The sequence below is a fragment of the Onychomys torridus genome, chromosome 2 (assembly GCF_903995425.1).
Source record: "Onychomys torridus chromosome 2, mOncTor1.1, whole genome shotgun sequence".
NCBI lineage: Eukaryota > Metazoa > Chordata > Mammalia > Rodentia > Cricetidae > Onychomys > Onychomys torridus.
Window position 1 is genome coordinate 129,024,827 of NC_050444.1, and position 13,449 is coordinate 129,038,275.

General features: G+C 36.4%; 1 protein-coding gene across 1 annotated transcript in view; it reads right to left on the reverse strand.

Moving 5' to 3' along the window:
* The window catches only part of LOC118577062 (selection and upkeep of intraepithelial T-cells protein 10-like), a 32,192-nt gene extending 21,920 nt beyond the window's left edge, over window positions 1-10,272 (reverse strand). The window contains exons 1-4 of the mRNA XM_036177065.1: window positions 10,239-10,272; window positions 6,914-6,988; window positions 4,107-4,382; window positions 172-321 (exon numbers count right to left, since the gene is read on the reverse strand). Coding sequence (XP_036032958.1) covers window positions 172-321; window positions 4,107-4,382; window positions 6,914-6,983 — 496 coding nt within the window. The 5' untranslated portion in view covers window positions 6,984-6,988; window positions 10,239-10,272. The remainder of the gene's footprint in view (window positions 1-171; window positions 322-4,106; window positions 4,383-6,913; window positions 6,989-10,238) is intronic.
* Window positions 10,273-13,449: the final 3,177 nt, after the last annotated feature.

The following is a 13,449-nucleotide window of genomic DNA, read 5'->3' on the forward strand; positions in this document are numbered from 1 at the left end:
GAAGAACCACACAAGGGGAAGGATGGCAGCTTTGCCTGAGGATCTCTGAAGATTTTGAGACCTTCTTTGACAAAGAGTATTAGGATACACTAAAGTTCTCAGGTAAATAATTTTGTATGTATCACATTTGAGTATTGTGTTTCAGGAAGAAATAGTTTTGGAGCTCTTTACCTCTCATGAATTCACATGTTTTCCATTTGAGACAACAAACAAGTATTCCTCTAAGACAATGTAAAACAAGTATAATGATCAAATATATTACAGGAGGACATGAAGGTCTGTTTGACATCAATGATATATTCTCTGGTTTGAAGAGGACATCTGAAAGACAATAGAAGGACTTGGTGTTATGAATTGGATATACATTTCCAATGAAAAGATTCACATTACAGGCTTAGTCCTCAGTTGGCTGATCCAATCACTGAGAAGTGTTTGGATCATGAGGGCTCTGACTTTGTCAGTGAATTAATCCATTGATGGATTCAAAATTTGATGGGATTTTTTGAAAATGGCAAAAATATTAGTCAATGGGATTGAGTGGATAAAGTAGGTAAAAAGGGACATGCTTTTGAAGGATATATCTTGTCCATGTCCCACTTGCAATTGTTCTTTCTTGGCCATCTTGAGAGTTGGTTATTATTTGAAACTGAGATAATTTAAGTACCTGGAGAGAAGGACGATTAAATCCTCAGGGAGTCTAGGAACCCTTGCCACAGTGCCTGGAAGGAAGAAGGCCACTGAGGCAGCTGTGAAGAGGAGGAGGATCAGATATGGAAACACTGAGAAGTTTTGGCAGAAGGGAATTCTGACTGTGAGCATCATAATGGTCAGAGCTCCATTCATGGTGGTCAAGATTAGGTCCTGAGGATTGCAATAAGTCAATTTCTCAGTATCTGGACCTATCTTTCCTCCACATGTAGTTTATTGCTGGTAAGGAGGGACAGATAAAAATCCATGAGACATAGTGTAGTGGATTGCTTGTTTTCTGCAGCCCCTTTTCTGAAAAGTGGGTTACTTGAGCAGGGTCTGAGAGTACCAGGACCAGCATGCAGATACTAGGTTCACTCTATTCTCCCTGTCTAGTTCAGATTCCAGTGCTCTGTTTATGTCTACCAATCCCCAAATATTTGAATAATACTATTTGGCTTGGATGCACCATTTGTGGTTGAGCACTCCAAAAACACCTATTCTTTACATTTTGACCAATTGTGAGTTCCTATGTTAACCAATATCCAATGCACAAAAACTTCCCTGAAATGATCTCAAAGCTGCACTAATCTCTGGGGAGAGAGATTCCAATTTAAAAGGCAAATTGACACTATAGCAAGATAATAGTAGTTTCAATCCTGGGACCTATATGATTTACCAATACCAGGTATATGTTTCTTCCTGTGGAGCAATGGAGTGGAGAGCTTCTCTCCAGGTGCCACCAAGCCCTGTTAGTCCAACAACCCACTTGTAAAATAAACACACAGACATATTATTTAAACTGCTTGGCCATTAGTTCAGGCCTACCATTGTCTAGCTCTTACTCTTATATTTAGCCCATTTCTATTAATCTATATTTTACCACGTAGCTCGTGGCTTACCAGTACCTTATCTCTTTCTTGTCATGGCGGCAGCTGGCAATATCTCCCTCCCCAGCCTTCACTTTCCAGAATTCTCCTCCTCTTTGTCCCGCCTACCTTATCCTTCCTGCCTGGCTACTGGCCAATCAGCATTTTATTTATTTCAACAAATCAGATCAACACATTTGACATACAGAACATCCCACAACAGAACAAGCTTTAAATCTAATTAGAAAGTGGTTGATTTTTCCCCATAACATTCATGCTGCTATTATACCCATGGCATATTGTACTCTGCTGGTCTTTATTGCAGTTCACAGGATTCACATGTGGTTAAGACAGTCTATCACCTTTTTCTCCCAAATATCCTTATATTCTGGAGACATTTGTGTCTCTCAATCTGACTCTCAGACTATTGAAACAATGTGCCCCCAAAGAAATGATAATTTCCCCAGCAATCTCATACTGGGAGAAGGAAAATGCTGTAGTACAAGGGGAAACTTGTCTCCCCTGAATAGATATTTCACACAAATGTAGCCACTTGTCTGACTCCCTTGTAGGATAAAACTGAAACCCAAACAATGATGGGTCAATTATGGTGGTACCACACCTTGACCAGGACTTCTTAGCTTTTACCTGGGGCTTATTTTAGCCAGTTTGGTCTGCTCTTACTTTCCGGTTCATATTGGCATGGAAGAAATTGCACAACTGGAAATTTTGTGCACAGTAGCTCATATTAAATTCCAAAAACTTCACATGGGACAATCTGCAAGCTATTCATTTTGCAGGGTGCAAATTACATACCAGGAACCCTCACACAAAGAGACTCACCAAAACTGAATGAACATATCCTTGGTTATCTCTTTAAACCTTAATCTTAGGGTTCCTGAAGATGGACTTGAGAAATCACTGGATCTCTTTGCCCCTCTTCCCAAAGTAGCCCCATTGAATAAATCTATCTTTTCTATTTTCCCTATTAACTTAGCTATTTTAAGTGGTTCCTTGGCATAGACTTTGGAAACAATTTTAGTATCAGGTTCTCTCCTTCCACCATATGGGTCCCAAGAACTGAACTAATGTCCAAAGGTTTTCTAACTGCTTATCCATCTTGCCTTCCCTTGCTAACAAGGTAAAATAGCTTTTTCCATCTATTTATGTCCTATTATGGAACTAATAACTTCCAAATCTTGTTTTTCCTGAGTCTAGTTTCATTAACTAACAGCCCTCCTCTATATATACAGTACAAAGTACAGAATTAAGTGTGGCTGTTAAGCATACATTTCCTTCTTCAATAGCACTCTTGCATGGATAATGGAGTTGTATAATTCTGCCTCTTTACTTACATGTTATATTAGAAACTTTTATCACTGTAACAAAATGTTTTTAAAAGGTTTAAAGGAGGAATGTCTTCTTTTGGCTCATGATTTCAGATGGTTTATTCCAAGGTTGCCTTGCACCTTTGTTTCTGGGTCACTGATAAGGCAAACACCATGGAGGGTAACACAGGATAGGTAGAACTGCTAGCTCAGAGTCCATGTACATTACTCTGAGACACAGAAAGCAGAAAATTTGATTTTTTTTCACCAATACTGTCTTGTCATGCAAAAGAGTCACTACCACATCAAATCTCCTGAAATTGAACTCATGAGAACTACAGGCATATTCTATGACAAGAATCACCAGACTGTCATAAGGCTGCCAAGCTTGATTGTGGTTGAATCTTTGTCTTTACTTCTCCCTCCAGGATCTGGGACAGGACTGGAGGCTATTTCCTGCTTCTGTCTGTATAATTTTTTGTTCCTATGCCTTTTGGCCTCCCTGCCATCTCTTTCATGCTTCTTGGTGCTTTATTTTTATATTTTTAATATGTCCTTTCCCCTGTTGTCTTGACTCCTATTATATAAAAAGGCACATATAGAAAGATTCTAACCTTCCTTTTACCTCAGAAGTTATATATGCTATTTTCCAGATGAGACAAAAATGATAATTTTAAAGGAGAAACAATATTCAAGGTCCCAAACTAGAAATAGAAATCTAGAAATTAGAAATTTATGTGGAAGTCACAGCTTTTGAATCCTTAACATGCAACACAGAATGAGAGATTGTTGTCCAATTATTTCAATAGCTTCTTTAAGATTTATTTTCTATATACTTGTGAGAGTAGATGTCTGTGAGTGTGCATGTGCACATGCCTGCAGGAGCATGTGGTGTCCAGCAGAGGGCACTGGATCCCCTTGACCTAGAGTTACAGATGGTTGTGAGCCATCCAGTATGGGTTCTAGGAACCAAACAGGCCCTCATAGAGAACAAGTGCTCTTAACCTCTGAGACTTCTCTCCAACCCTGATATCTTTCTTTAAAACATTGTTGATAGCATCCAGTATTTTTCTGATGTTCAGCAACTCAAATAGTGCAGCTCTACAGCACTTTGTAACTTGTAATATAACTTCACGTTTATTATTTCACTTAATTCTCTCCTCAATTTGAGTCATTGATTAAAACAATTCATCTTTGATAGAACCAAGTCATAAGAACATACCTGGTAGGACAATGCTTCTCTTTTTCTCTTGATTAGTAGTTGCGTTGTAAATGCAACAAGTAATAGGACCATGTGTTCTGTTCTTTAGAAGAATGCTGCTCTTCAAGTACAATAATCCATCCTGAGAGTCAAATTTTGATGAATGTGGAATTACATTCCCCTTGCTGTCTCTCCATGTCATCTCAGCAGGTGGGAACAAACTTCCTGACGTACACTCCACCAGTACCCCTTCTGCATCTGGAACCTGAATGTTAATCTGTATATTCAAGCTCATAGCTAGGAAGAGGAGAAAGATGATGTTATGATTGGTAGTATGGATTCAAGAGATGAAAAGTCTGTGGAAGTGTTCATTCAAAAAATGGGTGCTACCTGTACCCCATATGTGGGTAGACACAATTAGGACAAAAACAATACTTCTATATAAACACAGGATGAAAAGACACAAAATCACACTCAGAGAAAAGCTGATAAATAAGACTTCATGAAATTTAGTAATTTCTGTACATCAGGACAAAAAGAGAAAGCCACAGACTAGAAGATAGTTATACTATATCTGAGAAAGGAACTGTGTTCAAAATAGATAGCAGGTGCTGATTTTATAAAAATACAAGCTAATTTTCTAAAATGGGAAAACAGTAAGGATGTATTTAATTTAAAGAGATGTCCTAATGACCAAAAAAGTATATGAAAGGATGTCCAACATCATCAGCCATCAAGGAAATGCAAAGCAAAACCTCATTGAAATATAATTGAGCCCTATTATAATGTAGAAGAAGCAGGACAAGGACTGACATTGCCACACATCATAAGACAGAGGACTCTATTTATATAGGAAAGTGTCAGTATCAACTAAAGTTGTACATGTACCTTTGTTCACAACCCAGAAAATTTTAGTAGATGTTCACATGTTTTAAGAATTATTAATGATAATATTAATCCTAATAACCCTAAAACCCAAAGCAACAAAAATAATACAAACAAATCCAAATGCTAATACTGAAAACATATCCAAAAATACTAACAAACTCCTGTCACCATAAATGAATAATGGTGAATAATTTTAGCTGTTATAGAAATTGTTATAAATGAAATAATACAGTACCATTTGTGATTAATGGCAATGGAAGTTAGAACAATGGTCACTTTGGCAAGAAGAGCATGGTATTGACTAGGAAAAGTTAAGACAACATTTTGCAATGATACAAATGTTCAGTATCTGGAGCTGAAGAAGGGATTTGTGAATTCCCCTAAAAGCAAAACTTCACTGAGTTGTACACTTAATGTACTTTACTGCATGTACATATATCTCAATACAAAAAGATAAACAATAAATCCAAGACAAAACCAAATTCAACTTGGTATTCCCATCTTGACACTAGCTACTTTGGCATTTACATCACCATATTTTGAGCATAGACACTGAATCAAGTTCTTTAGAAAGTTAGTCTACTATGCAAAGAGCAAATAAACGTAGTTTTTAAAACAGATTTTAAAAATTAATATATTAATACATTTAGAGTTCTTGTTGTCAAAACTCTAAGTGATGTGGTAAGGAAGAATTACATGAAAACTGAAACAACTTCGCTGCTGAAGACAAACTCAAAAAGTTGATAAACTATAAAACTATTTCCCATAATTAATTTAAAACCCTACAAAATAAGCATCCACTGGAGGATCAAAATGGGGAAACAGCTAGGTACAGAGAGATGCTCAATGTATCTGCTTCTGTAACACTTACTGGGGGAAGGAATTAAATAATTTAAGGTGATGACTGATGATCAGAATTCTCAACACACGAAGATAAAGATGATGTTGGGTCAATCCATCTCATATCCGGGTGAATACAAGAAGAGAGGAAAGAAACAGTGAATACCCTAATTGTCATCACAGAGCTTTTCTCCAAAGACTGATGGAAGCAGATGCAGTGATCCACAACCAAACACCAGGTAGAGCACCAGGAGTCCAGTGAAAGAGAGAGAGGAGGGATTCTATGAGCAAGTACATCAGGATCATGATGGGGAAACTTGCATAGATAACCAAAGCAAACCAGTGGGAACTCATGAAAGTTGGACCAATGGCTGTGGAGCCTACATGCGACTGGCTTAGGGCCTCTGCATGGTGAGATAGTTGTGTAGCTTGATCTGCTTGGGGACCCCCCTCCCGGCAGTAGGATCAGAATCCATCCCTACTGCATAAGTGGGCTTTTGGGAGCCTACTACCTATGATGGGACACCTTGTGCAGCCTTACAGCAGGGAGAAGAGCTTGGACTTGACTCTACTGGATATGCCTCCCCATGGGAGGCTCTTGTCTTCTTGTTGGGGGGAGTATGGGGTACGTTGGGAGGGGGAGGCTGGGTTGGTGAGAGGAGGGAGGAGGGGAATCTTTGATTGGTATGTAAAATGAATGACAAAAATTCTTAATTAAAAAGAAGAGACTGAGACTGTCATCATCATTCAGAAAATTACTCATTCCCAAGAGTAATGGTCCTACTCTTCCATGCTGAACTATTGGCTACTGGTGGATTTTAAGGCAGAGACAGTCATTGTCTTCTGTTGTGTGAACCCACCATGACCCAACAGATAGTCCCAAACTTGTGGGCACACAAACAATCCTGATTAAAATCAGTGGGTTACAAAACAAAGCAAAAAGCATGATTCTGAGGAGGGGGCATGTCAGGAAAAGAGGAGATGACAATGGTGAAAGGGAATTAGAGAGGGTTGTAGGGGAGTATGCAGAATGCCTTGTAAGCATGGTTGAAATTGTCAAAGAACAAATTTAGTCAATAAAATGGGGAGGATGTCTCTACCTTGGGTGAGTACATCAATCTGTAAGAGAAGAAAGGCCATGAAGAATCCAGCTAAACATGAAGGCTCCATCACACCTGGAAAATGAAATTGTAAGCATGGCATCAGTTTTGGGGAGTAAGAATCATGACAACATAGAGAAAAGCAACAAGAGACCATTCCGAAATTCTGTCTTGGGAGAAAATTCCCCTTGCAAGGAAGTCTTAATGACTGCTGCCAACCCCTGAGGCCATCTCTTCTAGCATCCTATCTTGTTTTGCACTTGGCTCCATGCCTTCAGGAGATTAACTTCACTGAAGGGAGCATTATTCATCCATAAAGAAGAATGAAATCCTGTCATTTGTAGCAAAATGGATAGAATTGGAGGACATTATATTTCACAAAACAAGTCAAACACAGACACCTAATTACACTGTGCATGTGTGGAACCAAAGTCAACCTAGAAAATTACTTCAGATCAAAGTCAATCTAAGTAATTCCCTCAGAAGACCGGAGATACAGAATCACCACTTCACACCATATGTAAATAGAACTTATATAAATCAGTAATATGAATGTGAATTATAAGACTATAGAGACATTAGATTATTTTATAATGACACATTTTATGAAATTAGGAACTAGAATAAATGTATTAGGTTATGAGTAAAATAGCAAAAGAAAATGTTTGGTACAACTCCATTAATGTATTCATTTTTTTTTATTTTTTGAGGTGTTACTAACAAAAATATATATAGTAATGGTATGCAATACAATGTTCTGTTACATCCTGATGTTGTGAAGTCATTTCTATAGCCAAATTATTAAGATATCTATCAGCTAAAATATTTACCTTTGTGTGGGTGATAAGAACATTTAAAATCTACTGTCTTAGAAATTGTCAAGTACTCTATACACTGTTATTAAGTATAGTCACCATGCTATCCAACAGATTCCAGGACTTACTCATCCTAACTGAAACTTTGTTTCTACTTTGCCCAGTATGGTCCAGCCCACATGACTAGAATCTAGCAAACACTATTAGACATTCTGTCTATATGAGTTCAACTTTTCTGCATTATGTGTATAAGAAAGGTCATGTATGTTGCTGTGTTTGAATTATTTCACTTAATGTAATGTCATCCAAGTTCACAAGAGTCATCACAAATGCTGGGATTTCCTGCTTTTAAAAAGGTTGGACTTATTTAAGTACATATATAAGCCATATTTCCTCATTTATCAACCCTCAATGGATGTATAGGTGGTTTCCATCTTTTGTCAACTTGTGAACAGTGATGCATGAACATTGAATGGAGGTGTCTCTTCAACATATTGATTTTTCTTCCTCTGGACCATAAAATCTCTTTTTATTTTCAAGCATACACATTCGTGTGTTTAGAACCAACAAAGTAGTATTTCATGATCTTTGAAAATTATCCTTGTTACTGAGAACAATCTTGGCTTCTACTCCCTGTGAAATGCAGTAATTAGCTTACTTCTATTTTAGCTATACTTTAAAATAAAGTAACTACATTCTTCATTATTATCATAATCATATTCTTTATTATTATCAGGCACCCAAATGATGAATAGTGTGTATTTGCCATGGTGTTACTCAGTACTCTTCTATTTGTTTCTCTTTACTAATTTTCACCTAATGAAAGTTAATGGGAATATATATACTGTCTGAAGTAATAAAGAACTACAATGTATATTTCTTTGCTTAAGTACTTAAAATATCAAAGAAATGAAAAGGAAGTAAAAACAAAAGATCTTGACAGAATAAAATGACTCTGAAGTCAAGAATAAAGAGAAGCATACTGAGCAAAGCATATGACCAAGCAAATGAGCAGTAACCAAGATGGGCCATTTAAAAACTGCTTTAAAGTTTCTCACATCCTTCACCAAAGAAAGTAGAGGACATATAAATAAAGACAGCCAGTGTAGAAAGAATATCATCTGACTACATGGGGTATCTGAGCATCAGTTAGCTGTGTCCTTTTATTAAAACAGTCACTATGAGATGTGCTGTGGACAGATGACAGTCATAGGGCTTTCTGTGAGAACTCTGGGGAACGGATGGACCCAGCAGCTTTTGTATCTACTCTGACATATACATTCCATTTCAAGAGAAAGCTGAAGGCAGCACCCCACTTCTGTGTAGGATTGTTTGTTTAAGCTCATTTTTAACACTAGGGTTCCACCAATAATGCTCAAGTAAGTTTTAGCTTGACTCACTCTCCCTGAAAATGAGTTTGGTCACTTTGGGCTAGACTATGCTGTGCCTTATTAAAGAATCTTCTCGGGGTTGGGGATTTAGCTCAGTGGTAGAGTGCTTGCCTTGCAAGCGCAAGGCCCTGGGTTCTGTCCTCAGCTCCAGAAAAAAAAAAAAAAAGAAAAGAAAGAAAGAAAAAAGAATCTTCTCATGACTCTAGTGATGATGTATATGGAGCTCTTGTTAAGTTAGCGCTAATAGTGATAAGATAGCACTATGGAGTCCTGAGTGTGAAAACAGAAGCAGGCACACACAAAGGGTATACAAGGAAAGGTTAAGACTTTCTCCAAAGATAGCCATTAGTTATCAATCCCAAGAAGACACTATAAAGAGTGACTTCATCACTAAAAATAGGTTTGCTGTTCAAGAAGACACCTTCTAAGTAGTCTCACAGGAGACTGGTCAAGCATCTGAGGTCAGGAGCTGAAGAAAAGCCTCATCAAAGCAGAGTGACTGCACTGGAATTTGATTCCATGTAAATGTTTCTAAGATATAAGAGAAGTTTTATTCACTTTTGTCTTGTACTTCTGTGTTCACTTTTTTCTAGAGTGTTCACTATCCCAATCAAAGAAGTACAGTGTATGTCATCTCCAAAATCCACAAATGTGTTTCTGGGTCACTCTGTAGCAGTTGATTAGAATTACCATTACAAACACATTTGCCTTTCCACAGCACTCAAACAGAATGTGTATTTCTAGTACCTTAGCAGGAAAAAAGATCTGTTTCTGTTAGACTCCATGAAGGAATGTATTTTGCTGACATAAGAACCTCAACACAGTTTTCTAGGAATCTTCCGTTTCTTTTCACATTTTTTTTCTGTACTCTTGCTGATGGCTCTTGATTTTAATTTGTTTCCCTTTAGTGATTCTGATTTCAGTTTTTCATTTGTTTTGCTTTTGTTTCTTCCTCATGGAACATTGGTGATGGATCCAGAAATATGACAGAAAGTTGGAATAAAAATTTTTTTTGTGAAAAAAAAAGTACAAGAGAATGAACAAGTTTAAAATTACTGACATTTATTCAGCTGACTTTATATTTCAAGCCAAAAGTATGAACCAGATTATGGAACATACCTGAAATCCGCACACAGAGGGAAGATGCAAGCCGGGGAGGGTAAGGGTGTTGAACTGTAAGCTGTATAGGGTGGCTCACACTAGAATGGAAGGAGAATTACAGTATGAGCTCGTCCTGGGCTACATAGTGAATTACAAAGCAGCCTGGGCTATGTAGTGAATGCCTGTCTCAAACAATAACAACAAAATAATTCAATTTCTTCAAAGAATAAAAATGAAGTCATTCTATACCTGACCAGCATGGTTAGAGGCCAATATATTAAGAGTTTATAAAAAATACCCAGTCCCTTTGAATTTCCTCTCATGTTCTAGGATTATGCAATTAGAGCTATTTATCTAGTGGAAAAGGCAGTCTTCAGTAAACACTGGTTTCAGTGAAGTAGTTACAATGACCTTCTGGGGCTGGAGAGATACCCCAGTGGTTAAGAGCATGTGTTGCTCTTCCAGAAGATGGGAGTTTACTTCCTATAACCCATACCTAGTGCTCACAACTACCTGCTCACAACTCCAGCTCAGGGAGCCTCACTCCCTCTTCTGGCTTATACAAGTATTGGCATCTGCATAGCATACACAAACACAGACACACAAGCACATAAATAAATCAATCATCTTTTAATTATTTAAAAATTGCCTCCTGCTCCATGGTGAGCTCTTTTCTCTCATTACTCCCAGACTGGGACATATCTGTATCCTAATCTCTTAACAAATGGTTTCCATGAGTAGAGTGGGGCTTATGTCACAATATAGTTATCTTGTATTTCACTACTTAATTCTAGTCAAAACTTCATAGGAAAAAAAAAAAAACGTGTGTTCATTCCTTTTTAAACAAGTTATAATCCACCTACTTAAATGAAAGATTTGTTTGCAAAACTGACTTTAATACTAAATGTTTATTTTACCACTGTATTGAGTTTAAATGTGAACACTTCTGCTCAGATTGTGAATTGTGTTCTGACTTAATGAGAAATTTTACATATATTTGAAATTAAAAGATGCTCTCCCAGAGGAAACTCATTTTAGCTTCATAATAACTATCATGACCATAACTATTACTTAGTATTTAAGTATAGACTGAAATAGAGTGTAATAGATCTTCCAAAAAAATCAAAAGTGTGAAATTTGAAAAATATACAGGAGGAATAAGCACTTCTTCAAAAGTTAGGAGAAAAGGGAATTCTTTGCTTGCAGATGTACTCTACCAAAAGCTTAAAATACAGATCACAGGGGAAAAAAAGAATAGCTGTAGATCCAAATCTAGATGAAAGGAGTAAATTTCTATAAATAATAAATTTGTAGTCAGGCATGGTGTTGCACACATTTAATCCCAGAACTCAGGAAAGTCAGGGATATACATATATTTCCAAGTAGATTTAAAGGGCAGTTTTCTTTTGACTGTCTAAAGGAAGGTAACAGGCAGGGATGGATATCACATGCAAAAGTAAAAATTATCTTTATAGTAAAAAAATAAATAGGGTGGAAAACTATCACTATGTACTTCATCTTATATGTTACACAATAAATCATATAATTTTAAGTTAGAAATTGATGAAGTTGAATATTGTAAATCTACAAATAGTTATTAATATAAATATATGGACAAAATGAGAAGGCTTAGAGAGTAAAGGTGCTGAAGCAAAGCCTGATGACAAAAGTTCAATCCCAGGGACCCACATGGAAGAAGGAAAGAACAGACTCCCTCAAGTTGTTCTCTGACCTCCAAAGACACAACATGACATGAATATGTGTGGGAGAGTGCGTGTGTACATGCACACATTAATAAATAAATATAAAGAATTATATAAATTAAATACACTACTAAAATTAAATAGAATACTAAGATACTCAGGAAGCACGAAACAAGGCACAAAGTAAGACACCAAGACAAAAATTGCCTACTAAGCCTGGTATGATGGTATATGTCTGTGAGTTCAGCACTCAGAGGGCTGAGGAAAGAAGCTAGAGATTCTCAGCCCAGTCAGGGACACATGCTGGGCTACAGACTTGCCTGTGCTGCATAACTAAACCCTGTCAATCAGAGAGACACAAACTAAAACTAAAACTTCATTGAGATTCCATCTCACCCTAGTCAGAATGGCAGTCACTAAGAAAAAAGTATGAGCAAATGTTGGTAAGAATATTGGGATAAAAATCATTTATCCACTACCGGTGGGGATGTAAAACACTCTGGCTACTGTGCAATAAATATAGAAGTTTCTCAGAAAGCTAAAAGTAGCTCTATCATATGACCTATTTACACACTCATAGGTATTTACTGGTAGGTTTCAACCTCAACATAACACAAAGGTAACTATATATTAACATTGATTGCAACACTACTCACAGTACCTAAATTACAGAAGCAGCCAGGGATATACAACAGCACAGAACTGGATAAAGAAAATGTACTATGTATAGAGAATAGGATTTTTCAGCCACAAAGAAGAATAAAGCCTTATTATTTGTAGAAAAATAGATGCAACTGGAGATAATCACATTAAGCAAATTATGCCAGTCTCAAAAAGACAAACATTATATATTGTCTCCATTTGTGGTTCCTAAATTCCAGATAGATACATAAAATCATGTACGTATATATGACATGAAAATAGACGTAAAATTCCCTAAGGGAACAAAACAGACTAATGGGATAGAGGGAGGAAAGGGGAAGAAATGGAAAGTGGAGAAAATTCCCAATGTACAATACATACTTTTATGAAAATGTACTCATGTAATATACACTGCCATAAACAATGTATAAACATAACATTTAAGAAAACAAGTCAAATTTAAATGAGATAAGAATTAAAAATATTAATTATGCACAGAAAAGTTAAAAGAAGAAAATGGAATTTTTATGTGAATTGATAATGTATTGCTACATTATTATGTTAATATCAATAAAGACTTCAATATCAACTGAAATTGAGAAAAATTGAACAATGATAAGAATCCAGCACAATATAATAAATGTGTCTCCTCCTATTCAGATTCAAAAGATGTGGAGCAAAAAACTACCCAGACTAAAAACAAATAGACTAATCCACAATTATGGTTGCAGATTATAATGTTCATCTTCTAGTAATTCCTGAAAACAATAAACTAAATTTTGTAAAGCTTAAGAAGAATTTAAGGTACTAAAAATGATTATTTCTCACTAATAAACATTCAAAGTACTATAAGTAGTAGAAAACAAATGCAAAAATATTTACAA